Source organism: Saccostrea echinata, unplaced genomic scaffold (genome assembly GCF_033153115.1).
Source record: "Saccostrea echinata isolate AGI-Se365-2 ecotype Australia unplaced genomic scaffold, CSIRO_AGI_Sech_v1 ptg000010l, whole genome shotgun sequence".
In the NCBI taxonomy this organism is placed as follows: Eukaryota; Metazoa; Mollusca; class Bivalvia; order Ostreida; family Ostreidae; genus Saccostrea; species Saccostrea echinata.
In genome coordinates this window covers 12981796-13004407 of record NW_026889759.1, presented here as the reverse complement: position 1 = coordinate 13004407, position 22612 = coordinate 12981796, and the positions used below count along the sequence as shown (strand labels likewise).

Genomic DNA, 22612 nt, shown 5'->3' with positions numbered 1-22612 from the left:
TTTTAGGAATGACTCTAATTCTTGGCCAAATTATTCGAGTATAACCTGGTTTGGGTCAGTTTACGCTTTATAATCCGCGAAGCGGATTATAAAACAGCGTTAACTGACCCAAACCAGGTTATACTCGAATAATTTGGCCAAGAATTAGAGTCATTCCTTATAATTTAATTTTAAAATCATTGAATAACTATGGGCGTAAAATTTCGTTGCTTTTTATTAGTTCAAATTTGCCGCTCAATAATACAACCATAGTAACGGAAGTAACAGAAGTGATGGGAAGCAAGGGGAGGTAAAAACTGATACATAGGCCTGGCAGCCTTGTTGTTTACATGTGGTAAGATCGAATTATTGTTTGAAGTTAAAGGTACTTTAAAGGGGGGGGGGGTGTCCCCATACCAAACCAGGTTATACAGAAATAATTTGTGTTCCTTTTTGGATATTAACCAATCAGAGGCTAGAATACAAACAAAATTAAATTATATATGTATATCTGTTATATAACTGTTCATGCATTTATAATGAAGACAACTGAAATTGAATAAGAAATATTTCATTAAATCAAAACTGTCCAAATTTGATCTCTATGCTCTCATATAATGATCTTTGTCTGTATAACATTGTTAATGGAATTTCTACCATCTCTGAGTCAGCGAAGTCCTGTTCAGACCTAGAACCTTGGTGCCATTGATATTGGCCATATGACTTAATAGACTGAATGTGATGACACACCCTTTAGTCAAAAGTAACACTTCTGGAATATCTTTAATACCTCTGTCTTGTAAAGACAAAAACTAAGAACAATCCCACTGCTGTGACCTTGACCTTCAGATGACTTGTGATTGAGGCTGCCATCTAGTTATAAACAACTTTTTACCAGAAGTATAGACAGGACTGGGTTGCTCAAGTCACTGGTTAAAGTTGACACTAAGATTTAAGGGTCCTCCACACCCCATGACTTGTGATGCATATCAAGAAAAAAATAGTTTACTTCCGGTTTTATATAGTTTGTGCGCTGATTTTGTGCATTAATAAGAGAGTCTTATTAATGCTGTAGAGATGAAATTTTTGTCAAAGGAAAAATATGCAGTAAACTGAGAGTGACACCCTATTCATAATCAATGAACACATGGCATGATGATGACATGGTGTGACCGAAAGAAAAAGGTGTAGATATGTTCAATAAAGAACAGCAGATCTTTGAGTTTTTGTAGCATAATAATTTGTAAATAACAGGTATATCTACGATAATACATAAAGTTTATTTCTACTTTCAGGCTAATCAATCCATTGTGATATCGTCAACAAAGTCTGTTGTGAAAAGTTTATATTTTTGGCACACTGATTTGTGCGTTTCAATAATACCTATCTCACTGTGTGTTTATAAAATACTGATAAATAGAGTGCATTTCTAGTTTTGCTCATAAATATCTGTCCAGTTCAGTTGCTAATAATGAGAAACTTGAGTATGACAATGTATGCGGAAACTTACCAGTTTTTGAGTCCTGGGTAACAGGAAAGATAACTCTAAAAAGGAACTTTGATACCAAAGATTTTGAAAATACAATTGAACTTCGCTATCTCGAACACTGATATCTCGAATACCATGGATATCTCAAAGTGATTTTGAAGTCCCAACTCCTTATTCTTTAAGTATTTTACCCTGGTTATCTCGAATCCTCAGATATCTCGAAGTTTTTTTTCGGTCCCAATGAGTTCGATATAACAAGGTTTGACTGTATTTTTTCTAAATCAATAAATTTGATTAAAATTAAATTTCTTTCTGTAATTATATTCATTAATGTTTCTTCTATACTACTGGGAGTCTTCCCTAATTTTTTTCTCCATGTATTTTAGATAAAATGAGTTATATTTCTTTTTTTTTATAATTTTTATTAATTTCTTTAAAAAATATGTTGACTAATAAAATTAAGTTTTTGTGGTTGTTTTCTGAGCTTCATAATATATGCCAGGAAAAAACAAAATTTGCTGTGCTACTTATCAAAACTTGGTGGTGAAAAATCTTAAAATTAAAAAAAAATCAGTATAAATTATATTTCAATTCTTGGCAAGTTTTTAAAGGTTGATATGTTTTTTATATGTAATGCTCAGTAATATGAGAACATAAGCTGGGGGTGTGTGGAGGATCCTTAACCACTGGTTCATACTAACCAGTGTTTTGAAAATCTACTCCAGATGGACAGAAATAAATATTTCCTCATACTCCTTATTGTAATGTATGATAATGAATCCAATCCTTTCTGTACCTTTTCCTCCAGAGGCTGTTTGCCTGCCTTCTTCAGTCTGGATCGGAAAGCCCGAGTTTTTTCCTCTAGTTCAGCTTCATCAACCTGTCAAGTACACAATGTCTGTGATTGAAACATAAAATGAAAATCTCTGCAAAGTCTAAAATTTGGTCACCAGAATTTATAAACTACCACATGTAATATGTTAAAAAAAAGAAAGTATTGGAGAAATTATTTTGATTTTTAAGATCATATATGTATGTGTGCATGCATATATGTCTACAAAAAAATTCTCAAACCCATCTACATTAACATATACAAGTCAGTGTAACTGGAACTTCATTTGCATATTACATATAAATATATATTTGCAATGATTCTAGGTACCATCTTCCTTAGAACATAAAAAGCATGCAGACTTTGGCCAATGATGTCTTTGTTATTCAATGCAAGCAATTTGTGATTTTCAAGCCATTTCCTCTACTTTTAAAAGTGCACATACAGACTTCATGCATTCCTCTATGTGCATCAGTGATCATTTATAATTCATCACTGTAATGTAACATTTTATTTTTTTCTTTCAAATTCATTTTCAAAAATTACTTTATTTCTCTCAGAAAATGAAAATGTACTTAAAAACAGGAAATAATTAACCTTCAAACTGATGTTAATAGCAATTTTATTTAATTTTCTCTTGTTTTTGTTTATAATTCTTCTTTTCCTTGGCTGCTTTTCTTCCTTGACTCCAAAAAGCCCATCACAATAAACCAAGACAAAATATTTTGTGGTCTTGTTATGATAAAAATTAAGGGAATGAGGAAATGTGCCCCCTCTGACCTTATTTACTAGCAGACTTAGAGGACATATGTAAAATATGTCAAGAACCATGAGTTTATGTAGTCTGATTAATTAGCGTTTGACAAAATGTCATCAAACATACGAAGATGCATTTGACAATGAAGTTCAGAAAACATGGAATCGTGACTGGTAACAACAAAAATTAAACACTCTTAATCTACAAGAGACTGAAAAAAAAGTGATAACTATTCATTCGTTTTATAATTAGTATCTAGACACATTACTGATTTATATTTTCACACTTATAATAACTTCAAATCTGTCTTTGTATTTAAATGACAATTATTGTAAGTTTAAATGCATTATTTTACTGTAAATCTGACAATCTTGCCAATACATCAGATTACTCTAGAGACGCTGATGTCAAATTTTCATAAGGTTAATTACAAAAAGCCAATTTTAAATGTTTCTTTCCATGACAGAATTATGTTTTGGGTTTACTGCACTAAATCTCCCTTTAAAGTGCAGCTCTCCACTCCACTCAAACTGTCATTAAAGAGAAATACTAGGGCAGTTGAAAAAATAAAAGACGTTATCAGAGTCTGAGACTCCTTGCTTCAAATTTCAGAGTTCCAGAGTATAAGCTCCAACCCTCCCCACAGAGAACTGGTAGTAGCAGTTAATCTGTTACTAGGTGGGGATGTATGCTAAAATCGAATTTCAGACAGATGAATTATCATCAATTTAAACACAACTATCTATTATACAATTTAGAAGGGTGATCAAGTGTACTGGATATCATAATGCTCCATTTTGCATTCATATTTGAAAGGATATCTTATTTCATATCAGAAAGTTCACTTCTAATATTGTGTAAGTTTACATCAAAATAAAATTTATGTACTGGCAACATAACCCTCCTTTTTAAAGATATCCTATTTCTTCTTAATAGAGGAAGGAGTTGTGTGTTGGCTACATAATACCCAAGAAATCAAGTTTCCTAATTTGTGTGTATTTTTGTGCTTTGGTGTTGCATGCCGCACACTGTGCAATCTTCCCTCTCCCGACTCATTTGCCTAATAATCATGCATTTAACAACCCCACAGTAAATCATATAACAAAGGGAACCAAGTCATAACTTCAGCCCACACCCCTGGAGGAGCCATTTTACCTCATTAAATTTCCTTGCCTGACCATGTTTCTGTAAAGCATTGACAAACGAGTATTAAATAACAAAATACTTCATAGTGCAGAGTGACAGAAATATTACTCAAAAGAATGGTGAGGTTAGACCCTGCATTTCTAACACGATCTCATCCTTTGTAACCTTTTCTGCAAGAGAGTGCCACCATGAAAGGAAGAAACACGTTAAATTATTTAAGGTCGTAGAATTGGGCTAACAAAAATATCATATGCCTCGTAAATGTCTTATGAATATGTACATCAATAAATACATCAAAGACTTTGAAAAAAAAAAAAGAAAATGAATATGCAAATGAGGATGAATCAATGTTTTGTACTGGTGTGAAATTGACAAGAATTCTGTGTCTCAACTTGACAGTTACTAGTTTACCGACATCTTCAAATTCATTACATATTTATTCTCAAAATATTCCAAAAAATCGTACATCAAGTGTGTGTGTTTTTCTCTTTACAAGCTTTCAAAAAATTTAAATTTATGGAAGCTTTATATCAAAGGTTTTACTGTCTGGTGGTAATTTTAACTTAATTTACATAATCTTAAGTGCCCAGAATCTGATTGGACTGAAAAAAATCATTAGATCTTTAATAGGCTAAAAATATAATTTTTTTTGAGATGAAAATAATACCTAATTACAAGTTCATCATGGAAGAGATTTGGAATGAGAGCAAATCATAGAATGTGCATTGTTCAGTATAATGGTGTCTTTAGAGAACATCAGCATTTGCACCATTAAGAATGCATTACTATTTAAGAAAAAATGAATTATTCTTTCATTTCTCTTGCATCGGTAATTACTTTATTATGTATAATGAACTTCCAATTATTTGAAAAATCTCTGTTCTGCAAATCAAAATCTGAGTCATTAAAAACTTCTGTTCTTATTAGATCAAAAATATCCTATCTGAACCTCTTAGACAATTATCACTGACAAAGCTTTCCTAAACATGGAACTCCAGCATTAAATTTTCGGAATGACAATTCATATTAGAGGAATGATCTATGATATTTTCTGAATCATTTCCTCTACACTACTGCACAATTCAATTTGTACACAAGATTTACATAAATCAACCCAACTTTGCATTGATATATGACTGACATTTGTAAATTTCTTTCGGTGGGATTGCCAATCATTAGGCAATGTGATATTTCAAAACCTTTGCTGCACCTTTGAGTAATATAAACACATACACAAATACCTTTTTTCCAGTGATGTACTGACATCAAATATATGAAGCAACATAAATGAAAGAGAATCATATAAGAGTGAGTGACTTGTCTAATTTCATCTCAGGCTTCCCAAATGGATAGTGATATTTAATTTACCTCAGGCTGATCAAAGCGGGTCTTCTTCTTGTCCTTGTCACGCTTGAGTTGTCTCTCCTTCTTCTCCTCTTCTTTTACTTCTTCTTCAGCCTTGGCAGCTGCCTCTTCCTAAAATATTTCCATTCACATTTTTCAAATTTAGCCAAAACCTACATGTATGACACTTAATATCATCAATCCATTTTAAACACATCATTACATCAGAAAACAATGTCTAAAATTATTTAAAACCTTTGTTTTAATACCATTACATTTGATCATAAATCAAATTTAACAATATTATCTTTTTAGATGTATTTCTTTTGCTGAAATCTTCCAATGGCAGTTTTTAACTAGTTTAGTGTATTTTAATACCCAAATGCCATTTAATTAACACTGCAGTTACCGGGGTATATTTGGGGATGAGGGGCTGCAAATAAGTTTTCCATTGACAAAAATCAAGTGAAATAAAGAGTGTAAACACTTATAAAGGAAAAAAAAAGCTTGTTCATGAGCTATTATGCCAATAATCATGAACTACATTCTAAAGCTAGTTGTAAAATAAAATAAAAGCATGTCTAATATTAAACATTAATGCATGTCAAATGTATGAAAGACAAGCATGTCAAACATTTAATAGTGATTAAACTTCTTTGCCACACATGGTCACCGATTTTGAAGAAACTTTGCCCATTATTACAACTTGACACCAGAAACATATATCAAATAAAATTTCATTGCTATGTGTCTTGGTTGCCATGGTAACAGCAAGAAAAGTTGGAAAAATTGAGATTTTCAGCTACTTTGAATCTTTATTAAGCCTTAATAAAGACTAAGAAAAACAAACAAACCATTCTCACAAAAACATGACACCTTGTTGCCACTTATGCTATAAAGAAACTATTTTGAATTTATCTCTAAGTAAGTGGTAACAATGGGTACATTTGGAATACATTTTAGATGCTGAAAAATGCTCAGTATTCACTAATGATAGGTATTACATGATCAAACTCAATGAACAACCTAAGAAAAACAATAAAAATATTTGACCTTAAGTAATTAGGTTTTGGCAATATTATTCTAAAAATAACTTTCATGGTTGCCATGGTAACACAGTGTAACCATGCAAAATCTGTTGCTAAGATTGGGTTAATGCTACTATCTTGAGGAAAAACAATAAACTTCATGACTGGCACATATACATCCTTAGGACCTTGCAACACCCACAACATAAGAAAAATTGGGATAAATTGCTACTTGGCAGTGTAACCATGGAAACAATGTCCAGTTGTTAAAAGTGATATTTTTTACTGCCTTAGGAATTTACTTACCTTTTAATCAGGAAACATATTATTTGACTCACCTTGAATAGTACTTATCTTGTAGAACTAAAGTTGAATATCATATATTGCTAAAGTTTGTTGAAAAATACAACACTGTTGCTATGGTTACCAAGAAGTGAAAATGTTCAATTTTGTTAATTTCACATTAATATTAAACCCTATGTACCAGCTTTTTGCATCCAGTTAGAGATTGGGTGGTAGTCAAAATTGAAAGTCAGGTTAGTTGTTCATATATATCAATCATAAAAGTTTTGGGAATCTACATACAAAGGTACGTATCCAAGGAAACAGAATATTTTTCAGATTTTTATGCATATTTTTTCGGCTAATTTCCATAGCAATGCTCTATTTAAAGAACTGAATTAGAATTTTTTTGAAAAGTGAAAATTAGGGTCACACCAACGTCTTTAAAAATTGATCATAAGTTATATAGAAATATGCTCTTTAAAAAGATAGGATAAGATTGAAACACCAAGAGTGTAAATTTAAAATCCCTTCGTGGTATTAAAACCATGGCAACCATTGCCAACCTATAATAAATATCATATCTTGTCCTTGGTTTATGTTACAAGGATCTTTTGTCTATTATTTGTTTGCATTTCAATCTATACTTGTTTTTAATTCTTATGGGTATGACTTTTTAAAATTAAATGAACAAAATTATTACTTTTGAATACTTTGTTTCCATAGTAACATATATAACAGTTGATTTACCAAACATGTTTATCATGCATTTAAGACATCAGGCCTTCAACTTTCAAAAACAGTCATTGCTACTTGTTTGCTTTGCTGCAAACGTTAACTGTGGGACTCTGAACATGTAAAAAACTGACATTTTTCAAACTTTAGGACATGTTGCTATGGTAACCATGACCTGTAGCAACCAATTTTTGCCTGATTTGAGGTTACAGTATCAAAGACATTTATTATAGAGAGTTTGGAGAAATTCTAAGACTATGCATGCCACAGCTCCTATATAAAAGTTTAAGTCATTACAGAGAATGGCTCTTAACACATAAGCATGTCTATGGTTTACCGTACAAGTATGTCTCAGGGATTTATCAGGCTGTTATGGGAAATGCCATTTTTGGGGAATTGAGAAAAAATTATCGGCTATTTGATGAAATTGGGAAAAATTAAAAATGTTACTTAAATCATGTATTCAAGTGTAAATCATTTAACATTTCAGCATGAACTCTAATTTGGACAACCAAAGAGACAATTAAATATGATCCAACTTCATCATACAAGATCAATTATGAATAATAGACTAATAAAAGTAAAATTTACTTCAGTGAGTGTAAAGTATTTATACAACTTAGGGTAGTACATGTGTGTATGAGATTTCAATTTAGGTCATTATAGAATCTGTTTCTGGAAAAAATAAACCTCCTGCAAAAAATTATACTAAAGTACAAATTTTCTCAAAATCCTCTATTAATACGCATTAAAACATTGAAATATATTTTTCTATCTGAAATAATGCCTACAGTCCTTACCATTCATTCGTAGATCATTTGAGTAGATGGAAATAACTTAATAAATCTATACAATTACACAATATCACCATTTTCAGAAAAACGGAGGAAATTCGGATTAAAAACTGGCGATGTTTTTACAGTGTTGTTAAACATGTGTTATGACTGTAGCTTTGCTAAATGAGTTAAATAGATGAAAATTACAGACAATCTGACAATTTTACTCTGTGTTTTTCCAAGAAAATTGAATATAAAAGCATTGTTCACCAATTGGGAAAAAATACAACCAAATTGGAAAAAAGTGAGCTCATTTTCAATTGGGAATGGGGCCGAATTTCGGCCCCTGAGAAGGTACTGATAAATCCCTGTGTCTAATGCTCAACACAAAAGCATGTTTAATGTTTAACATAAAAGCATGTCTAAAGTTTATAAAAAATGTATGTTAAATGTTTAACATGAATGTATGGTTAATGTTTAACATAAAAACATGTCTAATGTTTAACATAAATGTGTCTAAAGTTTAATATAAAATCATATTTTATTATTTTTTCAGGCAAATCTTGGTGATATTACCTTGGCTTTTTTGAGTCGAGCCTTCATGCTGAGTCCTCTAGGAGTTTTCACTTCCTCCCGAGGAAGAGTTTTTGGTGTCTCCTCTGGGGGAGGGGAAGAGGGCTGGGTAGGGGGAGGGGCCTCTTCCTCTTTTTTAACTGTTTCCTCTGCTTCATCTTTTATTGGAACAACTGTAAAATAAAAATAAAAACAAACTCTTTCTGTTCTCTCTTTAAAAACTTGGGAATAAAATTCACAAATATTTGTAAACTCTATCAGCTATCAATATCAAAATTAAACATATTTATGCTTTATACTTTCTTAATATTTAAGAAATGTTTTTAAGTTTTGTGTGAGTTTTTGGGGTTTAAATCACACAGACTTGTCACGTAGCCATATTTCATGAAGCGCTGTGAAGTCTGTGTGATTTACACACCAATAATTCACACTAAACTTAAAAATATTCCTTATATTTACATTTTACATGTTCAAAAGCACCAAAGATACATTCAATGTTTGAATCATTCGCTGCCCTATATCGTTACATTTTCATAAATGTCTCTGTAGCTCATTGTGACGTCACTTTAGCGTGAGTTTCTCTGTGCATACTTCTACGCATGAGTATACATGAAAATGACATTCAAATCAATTTCACAGTTGGCTTAATAGAAAAACATAGCAAATGTAAATATAAGATAATATATTTTGGGTTTTAATTCTTATTCCAATGTATTTAACTAATATAATTTTGAATTCTTTCAATTTATTTACAAGAATAATTTTGTTTACCCTCCTCCTCTTCCACCTTTTCTTTCTTCCTCTTCAGCTTCTTCACTGCATCTTCCTCTGGTTGTAATTCTTCTTCAGCAAAAGTTACTACTGACTCTCCAAGTTGGGTCTCTGCCAACTCCTCCTCCTCTGTTGGCATGGGAACCGTTCCATCCTCAGCTGCAGATAACTCCGCCTCTTCCTGTCTGATAGTCTCATCCACTTTTTCTTTACTCTTCTTCTTAATGGTGCGTAGTTCTTTAGCAAGGTCATCTTTTGGTGACTTCACTTTTGAAAGCTAAATTGCAAGAATTCATTGTAAGTTTATGACACATTATATATGCAGTATCATCCCTTTCATATTTGTAACAGGGTCAAAATTAGATATGAATTAACAGGCTGAACTAGAGATATTACGAGCAAACTCACAAAATGATACCCTTACCTCCAATTTTTTAATATAAAGTGTAGTTGCTGGTAGAATTTTTTTTTCTTCAAAATTGAATTAAAGATATTGTGGCATTTTATTTTTCTATCAATGACCTTAAACTAGTCCAAATGACCTTGGGTGAAGAGAATGACAAGCCCCCAAGTCAAAAGCATTCTTTGTATCAATAACTCTAGGGATGGGTTTCAAATGGTTTTCTGTTACAAAGTTGTGGAACAATCAAGAATTTAACCATTTTTGTACTAGTAACCTTGAATTTGAAAAGATCATCATGAAATACCTTCAGGCCAAAACCAATCTTTAATTAATATAAGAACCTTCAATAATTCTCTATTACAAAAATATGGACCAAACAATTTTTTAAGACTTTTTCTGCAAGTGACCTTAAACTAAACCAAAGACCTTGGGTCAAGGTCACAGAACAACATTGATTGATATGCAATCTTTTGTTTGAGCTCACAATGTTTCTCCATTACAAGATAATGCCAGTGACTTTGAACTTGTACAAATTACATTGGGTCAAGGTCTTGACACACCCTCAGGTCATAAGTTATCTTTGTGTAAAGTATGGACTTTAAAAAAAGAAAACCTGGTCAAAAGCATGGTTGGAGATTTGAATTTCACATAAAGTACCGAGAATTGATGTAATTAAACTTTTGTTTAACACTGACTTCTGTGGGACACATTAGTTCATAATGATTTTTATCTTGTAACTACCTGTGCTCAAAACTTTACATATCTACCAAATAAAGACAGCAGCATGCAAATTAAATTGAACAAAATCGAATAATATTGGGCTAAAATTAGTTGTAACTATCAGTTGTTATTTTGTCATAGATTTCAAACATCATACATGAAAAGGAATCTCATTTTGGCATTTCATTTGACGAATTCATATTGATTAGTGAACCAATAAAGTACACAAAAATGAATGTTTAGAATTATTTTGAAGACAAATGCAAGGCCATGCTCAATGTGACATTCTGTCAAAGAGAGGTCTTATATTTCATCTCCTTTTTCATTTCATGATTCAAAAATAGTTCATATGAATGCGGAAACAAAAGTTCATGAAATTAAAAATTACACATACTTTTAAAATCATGGATGGCATAATAAAATAAAGAGCTTCCATTGAAAAGCTTTTATTTTACTTCAGTACATTCCTTTACTATATAATCAATGCATACTGATTTACTTTGTAGTGCCTGTTCATTAAACACGTTAAATCAAGAACAGTCTCATTGTAATAACATATTGCCAGGGCAAAATAAAAAAACGGTTTATTTCATTTCAAATCCTGCATATATCAACACTTTTATCAACACGTCAAAAGAGGAAATTAATAATGATGCCATTAGTGGTAAGTTAGAACTAGAAATATGTCCATAGATGATGAATTCCCCACCCAAGGTAGATATATTTATATTGCAACATGATAAGAAATATACCTTAAATGCTTCTTTGGTCTGATATTAATTCATCTCATCTTATTATGTAACAGCTAAATGAAGTCCCACTGTTTCAAGTCCATTCTTTATGGAATTAAATAAGATGAACTCAGAGCAAAATGTTAAATTCAGGGTCATAGGAAAAGTCAAGGTAAGAAATTAAGCCACACTTTAATTGCACTGAGCAATTTTGTATACGCATAAAAATATCAGGAAATTATCGAAAATATAATATTCTTTAAACTTAGGTAACTTCAAAATGAAAGAAGAAAAGGGAATTACTGAGGTCAAGGTCACAGGGAAGGTCAAGGTACGAAAATTATGCCATAGTTAAAAAGCTTTCACCAAAATGTATCAGTATATGAATTTTGGCTTCAACAATTTCTTTGAAACTGAGCTTTATGCAAAGTGTGATGGACTAACAATATAGTGTATGATAAGCTTAGAAAATATGAGCTAATCCTTGCATCTGCAGGCATACAGACAGAGGGACAGACAAGTAAGTACAATGAACCTTGGTAGCATTGCTTATCCAATGTTAGCTACAGACAGATGGACAGACAAGTAGGTACAATGAACCTTGGTTGTGTTGTTTATCCCATATTAGCTACAGACAGAGGGACAGACAAGTAAGTACAATGAACTTTGGCTGTGTTGTTTATCCCATATTAGCTACAGACAGAGGGACAGACAAACAAGTGCAATGAACTTTGGTTGTGTTTTTTTTATCCCATATTAGCTACAGACAGTGGGACAGACAAGCAAGTACAATGAACTTTGGTTGTGTTGTTTATCCCATATTAGCTACAGACAGAGGGACAGACAAGCAAGTACAATGAATCTTGGTAGCGTTGTTTATCCCATATTAGCTACAGACAGAGGGCCAGACAAGCAAGTGCAATGAACTTTGGTTGTGTTGTTTATCCCATATTAGCTACAGACAGAGGGACAGACAAGCAAGTACAATGAATCTTGGTAGCGTTGTTTATCCCATATTAGCTACAGAAAGTGGGACAGACAAGTAAGTACAATGAACCTTGGTTGTGTTGTTTATCGCATATTAGCTACAGAGGGACAGACAAGTAAGTACAATGAACCTTGGTTGTATTGTTTATCCCATATTAGCTACAGACAGAGGGATAGACAAATAGGTACAATGAACCTTGGTTGTATTGTTTATCCCATATTAGCTACAGACAGTGGGACAGACAAGTAGGTACAATGAACCTTGGTTGTATTGTTTATCCCATATTAGCTACAGACAGAGGGACAGACAAGTAAGTACAAGAACTTTGGTTGCATTATTTATCTGATATTAGCTACAGACAGAGGGCCAGATAAGTAAGTACAATGAACCTTGATTGCGTTATTCCATATTATCTACAGACAATTGTCTCATATCTAACGTCTGTTTTAATGCAGGTTTATCATTTTTCTTGTTACAACAAAGAGAGTGTCATGTTTTTAATTTGAATTTTCATAAAAGGATAGATCTGTCATTTCTGACTTTCACTATTGTTTTATCTGTCCCAGACAGACTATCTTCATCAGCCATTTTTGTTTTTTGTTAAGGCAAGGTAAAAAAAGTAAAGGTTAGTTTGTACAATGAAAAATTACTGACGTCAACAATTTTCGATTATGAAAATAACAATTTATTATTCATATCATTTATTTCTAATGACTGCTAATCAAAAGTCAGCGACAATCATTACATTACTAATGGGGGGGGGGGGGGGGGGGAATGTTGAGCATCACTTTAGGAGGTATGTAATTGCCAATACATGTATTTCAGTCTCAATTCAGTCTCACTGAAATTACAATTACATTGAAAATGGTTATCATTTTCTTCTGACTGAATAAAATTTCAAAATTCAAGTAATATAATTTTTTTCTCATAAGTTGTACATATTATTTCTTTCAAAAGACTAATAATTATAAATAGCTGCACTAATCGGGAGATAAAACAAAATTTTCTCACATATTAATTGGTTCATTTAATCTACCAAAAGTAACAAATTAGACTTTCAAAAAAAAACAAACAAAAAACAAAGTGCAAAAATTTCTTTATATTTTTAATCTATTTTACAACTTATTATATATCACCTCCCCCCCCCTCCACCCCTCCCCCCCCCCCCCATTCTGAACATACCAATTTATAATCAATGCAAATGAATAATGCAAATGAATATTACATATATGTGATTCAAACCTAGGTTTTTGAATGTACATGCTAGTACATGTAATTTATGACTGACCTTGTCACTTCTGAAAACTAAAATAGGTTAAATTTGCTAAACTTCCTGTTCATTTAGCAAATAAAACTTTAATATTCAAATTAAATTTGAAATTCAATTTTCAAGGAAAGGAACTTGTGCAATTCTGATAATTTATCATTCTATTAACTTGTTTTTATTCCAAATATTAATAATATCCTCCAATCCAAATCAATTCTGTGTCATTTGCCAGACTTTTGTAATATACATGTATTATAAAACATACCAAATATTTTTCATAAAATCAAGTCAATTCCATTCAAAAACTGACCTTCTCTCATATGTAAGCTTTAATTAACCAAATATATTACCAGAAATTTACCGAGTGGTTAACATTGGTTTAAAAATACCAGGATAGCTATTTAAAGAAGTATAAATATTGCCTTTGAGGCATCTATTATAATGCTATGAAACGTGCCATTTATACTAAATATATATTCTCAAATAATAAGTGTTGGTCTATTAGAAAGGATATCAAAATTAGAACAAAGAGATTTGTGCAATGTAACACAATTACCCCCTTGGAGTTAAATATTCCAGGGTTAAACTTACGAAACTGCACTATAGTAGCAAATTTCATAAGTCAATTAGATGTCAAAATGCATGATTTACAGGATCAAAATTAAACGGCATAGATCATTTACACAAGGACCTTGAGCATGAAAGCTTTTTAGCATTGATTATGATTGTCATACCACCTGGTGAATTTTGATCACAGATACAAAATAAAACAAAATTATTTAACAGTCATAACATTGGCTGCACTATTTAACTGATCTACCATGCTTACAAGAAAAACAAGTGGCCCATGGGCCACATTGATCACCCGAGCACTTTTGCTAGGAAAAAGCAGAAATTAGTTAAATATCGAAAAGTTTAAATATAAAAGTGGTAGGAAAAATAGGAATACATAGGAAAAATCCTTCAAAATCTTTTTCTCAAGAACAACAAAGCCATGTTTAGGCATATTAATATAGAAGCATCCTCAGGTAATTCAAATTCAAATTTGTTCAAATCATGTTCAATTCATGTAAAACTTTGATCACTCACTGTGGCCTCACCCTACCTCTGGGAGTAATGATTTCAACAAATTTGATTCTACACAACATGAGGGTGCTTCCATATAAATATGACCAATCATGGTTTTGCTGTTCTTGAGAGGAAGATTTTTAAAGATTTTTCCTTTGTATTCCTATGTAAAACTTTGATCAACCATTTTGGCCTCACCCTACCCCCAGGGGTCATGATTTGAACAAACTTAAATCTTCACTACCTGAAGGTGCTTCAATATAACTAATCATAGCTTTGCTGTTCTTCATAAATAAGAAGATTTTTAAAGATTTTTCCTATGTATTCCTGAGTAAAAAAATCGCTCATTGTGGACCTGCATTCTACATCCGGGGGTCATGATTTGAACAAACTTGATTCTACACTACCTGAGGATGCTGCCACATAAAAATGACCAATCATGACTTTGTTATTCTTGAGAAGATGTGTTAAAGATTTTTCCTATGTATTCCTATGTAAAACTTTGATCGACCATTGTGGCCCCATCCTATCCCCAGGGGTCATGATGTGAACTGACTTGAATCGACACTACCTGAAGATATGACTAATCAGGGCTTTGCTGTTCTTGGGAAGAAGATTTCTAAAGTTTTTTTCATATTCAACTTTGATGCCCACAGTGGCCACATCCTACCCCAGGGGCCATGATTTGAACAAATTTAAATCTACACTTTGTCTGGAAGCTTTCACATAAGTTTCATCTTTTCTGGCCCAGTGGTTCTTGATAAGACGATTTTAAAATGATCCCAACCAATTTTTTTTTACTTTTTCTTAATTATCTACCCTTGGAAGAGGGTGTGGCACTTCATTTGAACAAATTTGAATCCCCTTTACCCAAGGATACTCTGTGCCAAGTTTGGTTGAAATAGGCCCAGTGGTTCTAAGAAAAAAACGAAATTGTAAAAGGTTTTTGACAACAGCGCCAACAATGACAGACAAATTTTGATCAGAAAAGCTCACTTGAGCCTTTGGCTCAGGTGATATAATAATATAAATACTAAGATGGTCTTGAATAATAACATTAACTGCATTGAAAATGAAATAAATTAAGACTTGCTAATTTCCCACAGATAAAAACAAATAATGTTTGTTTTATATTTAATACATTGTGAAAGATAATTTTCAAATTTCTAGTATTTGACATTTCCAACTATGAACATGTACTTTTGAAAGTAAACAATTAAACACTAAAGTAAAGCTTTGGGGTAATCAATGCACCTAATTGTGTCAGCTCTGTCCAATGAGATTTTCTTTTGATATTTTGCTGTTGTAAAAGACTGAAAAAAAATTTTTCATGACCATAAAATTTCACTTTTAACTCTGATCCAAAACTACTTTGTAAGACTAAAAGATGAAATAAAAGAAGCAAATTTCTTCAGTATCAACAGTTATTATGAAGTTTCTGTACCACTTATAATTTCCTATATGCTAGAAAAAATAAAACATCTCTTACCCAGTTGAAAATCAGGTACAAGGAACAAAAAAAAAATGTCCATAGGACATGAATGCTCATCCAATGTACATTTGTATTACAACTTTGCTTTTCTGGTCTGAGCTAATAGTAAAATACAATGAAGGAAAGAATAATTTTCATATTTTTTCTAGATACAGTACTGACCCCTTCAGTAAAGTAGTGTCCTTTATAGCATGGAATAAAGTGTTGGTTCATCCCATCTATAATTTAACAGGAAAATGAAGGCATTTAAAAACTAAATGAAGTCTCTTTGTTTGGAGTTCATTTTCTCATACTTAGCGAAATTATAAATGATATCTTAAGTAATTTAGCATGTAAAGTTAAAATGATCTTAAACAATTTATCTGTGTATGGAGTTTGATGAAGTAATCCTTTGTGGAATTAAATAAGATGAACTAACAGGGTTGTCCCTAACATCTTCCCCGCCTATCATGACGTAATCCCCCAGTTACTCTGGTATTCTCCACCATCACCCTGTTAATGAAGGAACCCTTGACCCCCTTCTACTTTTTAAATGTCCCCTGCTATTTTAATTCTTATGGATAACTCTGACTAAGAGCAAAATGAGGAAAAAGTTAAATTCAAGGTCATTGGAAAGGCCAAGGAAAGAAAATTATCCAACATTTTAATTGTTATCACCAATTTGTATAAGTATACAAAATTTGATGAAATATCTAGATCACTTTTTTTAAACTTAGGTAATTGAAAATTGAAGGAAAAGTGGCTTCAAAGTCTATGAATGGTCAAAGTAAGAAAATTCTGACACAGTTAAATTGTTCTCACCAATATGCATCTTTGCATAAAGATTGATTAAAAAAATCTTCAAAACTGATGTTCAAGATCATGGAAAAGTCAGTCTTGTCAAGGTCAGAAAATTCTGACAGTTTAATTGCTCTAACCAACATGTAAACTTGTTATACATTTCATTAAATATCTTCAAAAAGGAAGTTCAGGTCATAGGGAAGACCTAAAGTCAGAAAATAATGCCACAATTGAACGGCTCTCACACTTTGTATTAATGTGTGAAGTTTGATGAAAATATTAAGAACAGTTTCTTTTAAACTGTGCTAGATGCAAACAATTAATTCATGTGATAGGAAGGCCATGGTCAGAAAATTCTGACACAGTTGAATAGCTCTCATCAATCTGTATATTTGTATGAAGTTTGATGAAAAAATCTTGAACAGTTTCTTTGAAACAAGGATAAATGCAAAACGAGAATAGTGATATCAAGGTAAAAAAAATGACACAAGCTGAGTAGTTCACACCAATATATATCAGTATATGATTTTTCATATATGTACCTTTTATAGTTACTTTGAAAAGCAGATAGAGGCAAAGTAGGAACAAAGAGAGAATTTATAAGGTCAGAAAATTATGCCAAAGTTAAATAGCTTTCACCAATATGTATCAGCGTATGATTTTTTGTTAAAATATCTTAAACAGTTTCTTTGAAACTGAGAAATGCACAGTGTGATGGTCAGACAAACAGATGAATAGAAGACAGACAAGACAAACACTATATCCCCAATATAGAGTCCCAACCATATTCATGGTTGGGCATAAAAAAAAAATACAACAAAATAAATCATGAATAGACAAAATCATTTGATGCACCAATTGTTCATTTCCATATTACCGGCACTTTATAAAAAATCAATCTGATTAAAATCAGATCCTTGATGCTCAAAGCGATATATCATTAAAAAAAAAGAAGCATCAAGGATCAATTTTAATCAGATTGATAAAAAATATATATACATAAACACTTACTTTAAGCAATTATGTACAAACAATTGATTGCTTACCTCTTTCTGTTTGCTTAGATGCTTTGTTTTTAAGTCTTTAATGAGAGATTCAGCCTCCTGAGTTTCATCCACCTGCTTTATTAAAATAATAAAATATTCAAAATAAAAATACTCATGTATACATATAACATTATCTTGAATAATTCAGTGTTCAAGGACAATAGTTTCATATCCATGCTTTGAACAGCCAGTGTGAGAGAAAAGTTTCAGAGAAAGCCAACTTAGGGCAACAATGCTCATTTAATCCAGTGTGGAGACAAGATTTTAAAAGAGGTCCACAGGCCACAATACTTGTTTTTATCATAGGTGTGATAGCATTTGGTACTCTGAGCAATTGACATTCATATAATCTGATGTTATAACTCAGATTTCATTTTTATTAATCAATTCAACCAATCATTTCACTTACTTTTACACACATCATATTCACCTTAATAAGCTCCAATGCCCTTTAAGCACACTCTACTGCAATTTTTACTGAAAATAATGAATGCCCCCTCACTACCATTTTCATTTGCCATCTACTGATTTTCCAAAAAGTAAAATTCCCAGGTAAAGACTAAAATCAGGTTTACTTTGCTCTTTTATTTATTTTCATTATTATTTTATTCAATAAGTAGAGTATAAACTTAATAACAATTGTGACATCCATAAGACAGTAAGAGTTTCTCCATGAAATAAGATACCAGACTTAAGATGGGTGGGACATAGCTGCAGAACTGTAGCATTATGGTTTTATATATTAGTCATATTAGTAATATATCATTAGAAAAGTTTCAAGAGACAGAGGTATTTACATATACATAACAGGATAAAAGAGGGAGAATAACAAATAAATAGGAATGACAAGATGAGCTTAAAACAAGATGTGTTTGTGAAACACTGATGCCCCCGTATGGCAACTTATAGCGAAGGTTAAACTTTCTCAAATGCAAATCAAATATGTTGGTACCCAAAGTCAGTTCTTGTCCAAGGGAATATACCTGTGAAATATGAAAGCCCTAGCAGCAACCATTTAATAGATATGGAAAAGGTTAAAAATTTTCAAAGGTAAGTCAAACATCAAGGTCAAGGTCAAATGGTCAAAATTAATGGTGCCCAAGGAAAGGCCTTCTCACAAGAAATACACGTGATATATAAAATCCCTACAATCCCAACCGTACAAAAGATATGGCCAAGTTTAAAGTTTATCAAAAGTATGTCAAACTCCAAGGTCAAGGTCAAAAGGTCAAAGTTTTTGGTATTCAAAGTAAGGTCTTGTCACAAGGATTACATATGTGATGTATGAAAGCTGTAGCATCAAATGTTCAAAAGTTATGGCCAAGGTTAAAGTTTTCCAAAAGTAGGTCAAACTCCAAGGCCAAGGTAAAAGGGTAAAAAATGTTGGCATCCAAAGGAAGGTCTTGTCACAAAGATTACACATGTGAAGTATGAAAGCCCTCACACCAACCATTCAAAAGTCATGGACAAGATTAAAGTTTTTCAAAAGTATGTCAAATTCCTAGGTCAAGGTCAAAGGGTCAAAGTTGTTGGTATCCAAAGGAAGGTCTTGTCACAAGGATTACACTTGTAAAATATGAAAGCCCCAGCACCAACTGTTCAAAAGTTATGGTCAAGGTTAATGTTAGGTAAAATTTTGTAAAACTGGGTCAAACTCCAAGGTCAAGGTCAAAAGGTCAAATATGCTGGTACCCAAAGAAAGGTCTTCTCACAAGGAATACACCTGTGAAATATGAAAGCCATAGCTCCAACCAATCAAAAGTTATGGGCAATGTTAAAGTTTTTGCGGACAAACAGACAAACAGATAAACAGACAAACAGCTAGACAGACGGACGGACAGGGCAAAAACTATATACCTCCGAATCTTCGATACGGGGGCATAAAAATCCTTGCTATGGAGTAAAAAAAACCTGAAGTTGATTAAATTCTGAAGAATATGGCAAAATGATTTATAACAAACAAGCCTAAACTTTATATACTTACATATCTAACAAAACCAAAGTTTTATTGTATATAGAAAGTTTTTTTTTAGGGAAAGAAAAGAAAATATTACCTCCACTGAAGATTCACCTCCACTGTGCTGCTGTGTGTCAGATCCTTCATCCTAAAATATCAAACCATTCACACAATAATAATGATCCAAAAAATGTTTTCAGGGGGTTATCATGTATGCATTTTTTTTATAGTTTGCAGTTAGTCTTAATGTTTTATTTCTGCATCAAATGCTCATTTTTTTTTTATATCTGTATAAATATAGAGAAAATTTTCATTCCTTCTAGCAATTGCTGTTTTAGTGAAGATGGCTCTCAATACTTGGTATCGCTTTAACCTTGTGCTATCTAACTTACTGCCAATTTTTCACAATAAAGTCAAGAAAGCTCCAAATCTCACGTCATTTAAGGGGCATAATGTATTAATTACGCTAGTGACAATCGCAAATATGTAATCCAAGAGAACTAGCATATCCTAAATTTTTTCAGCTGGTGCACTGAGTATTTAGCAAGATATTTCACCAGGACTTCTTTCTTTTATATCATTTAAATATCTACAGTGATTGATATCGTAATGTATTGAACAACACATTGCCCCCAGTAATTCATATTTCTTACCTCCAACGCGAAAGAGTTTTGTTAAGTTTAGTAATTGCGATATTAAGTATTGTCTCTAATTGGGGCTGTGAAAAGCACCCATTCACAATATTTTTCCCCCAACTGAATGTATTAATTTTTCCGACATCATTACTCACCAAAATGTTAGAGAAATGTGTTTGGGTATACATATAATAACTACAAGTAAACTTGCTAATCCTGTTCTTTTGTACAGAAAAACAGAAATTTATTTGATAGCATATTTTTCCACAAATTCCCAAAAAGGTCTATAATTTCCCCAATTTTATCAGCCCTGGTCCCAGTCTCATAAAGTTGTCTGAGAGCCTTACAGATACATTTTTAGTATTGATGAAAAAATTGCTTAACTGGATAAAAAACAGTAATTAATTTGTTGACTCGGGCTGATTTTCTTAGTTGCACAGAGAAAAAGTAAAAATTTGCATACCTGTTAGGTCTTATACATTTTTACAAGTAGATGACGTTATTTAACAACAGACTGTATAAAACTCACCATACTTGGATTGACAAGACCCCGTTCCTCATCTTCTGTATTATCTATCAAAGCTTTCTTTTTCTTCTTTTTGTCACTTAACAGCAAAAAGAGAGATAAAAAATAAATCCAAGAAGCAATAAACACAAAGCACTGAGTTAAAATTTTGTTTGTTTCCATTTGGAACTCATTCTTCTAATTCATATTTTACTCATAGGCTAATCAAAAGTTTTGCAATCTCCAGATCAATTTAGAGAGTTTTGCATTTAATTGCAAAGACGAGTTGTGGAGGGGGGAGGGAGGGTCACTCAGGATCTGAACCCCACTAAGACTTTCAATTTCATAAAATTCATATAAATTTAAGTAACCCAAAAATGATTTTCAATCCCCTCAGGAAACACAGACACCCATCCCTCCCCTATAAACTGGCCCTAAGTTGATAGGAAGCCATGCATATACATGTACATGTAAAATGAAAGTGACAAAATAGGCAATAGTGCTGATATGCTTTTTATTCCTTTGAAAAGAATATTGAATTGGAAGATGTTTTCTTTTTCTTTTTTGCATTCCTTTTTTTTTTTTTTTGTTTTTTTGACCTGGTACATGCATGCCCTAGTCCAAAATATCTGACGTTTTTCTGGCTTTTTTACGAATTCGATATTTTACGTGCCAGCAAAACGTCAGAACCGGCGCCATTATGAAAACTGGGAATTCGCTGCCTCCAACAGGTTGATTTTTGATCCTTGTGAACCGAATTAAATGTCAAACTCACAACTCATCGATAGTACAATACTTTTAGTACTCACCAACATTGTTTTTATGGTTCGTTTATAAAATATACAATCCGATGAAAACATTTTATCTGACTGTTGAGATTTGTTTTCATTTCATGCATTTTAAAATCTTGCAAGTCCTTTATCGAAATGCGGAGTGATGTTTTCTTTTTATCGATATTGGCGAGTACTAGAAGCATTGTGTTATCAATAAATTGTGAGTTCGGCGTTTAATTTGGTTTGCAAGTATCGAAAATCAACTCCGGTTGGAGAAGGCGAAATTTCCAGTTTTCATAATGGCACCGGTTCCGACGTTTTCCTGGCACGTAAAATATCAAAATCATAAAAAAGCCAGGAAAAAATCAGATATTTCGGACTAGGTATGCCCCTGCCCACAAAATTAAGAAAATTCATGAATCTGTTCTTGAATAGATCAGGGACCTATATAGTATATAGGTCCCTGAATAGATATAGTTTTCCTATGATGTCCTATTTTGCCCTGAAGTTATTCCCCTTGGCCGCCATCTTGTAG

At 32.3% G+C, this 22612-nt stretch overlaps 2 protein-coding genes across 2 annotated transcripts in view; one reads left to right on the top strand and one right to left on the bottom strand.

Annotated features, from left to right (window-relative positions):
* LOC133184428 (phospholipid phosphatase 1-like) overlaps positions 1-22612 on the top strand; it is a 181299-nt gene that overhangs the window by 36482 nt on the left and 122205 nt on the right. The gene's annotated exons all lie outside the window — the stretch shown is intronic.
* Positions 1-22612, bottom strand: part of LOC133184415 (coiled-coil and C2 domain-containing protein 2A-like) — a 42190-nt gene that overhangs the window by 17014 nt on the left and 2564 nt on the right. Inside the window, exons 2-8 of the mRNA XM_061319485.1 lie at positions 21329-21404; positions 20262-20312; positions 18208-18282; positions 9713-9989; positions 8945-9114; positions 5572-5679; positions 2265-2348 (exon numbers count right to left, since the gene is read on the bottom strand). Of these exons, the coding sequence (XP_061175469.1) occupies positions 2265-2348; positions 5572-5679; positions 8945-9114; positions 9713-9989; positions 18208-18282; positions 20262-20312; positions 21329-21404 (841 nt within the window). The remainder of the gene's footprint in view (positions 1-2264; positions 2349-5571; positions 5680-8944; positions 9115-9712; positions 9990-18207; positions 18283-20261; positions 20313-21328; positions 21405-22612) is intronic.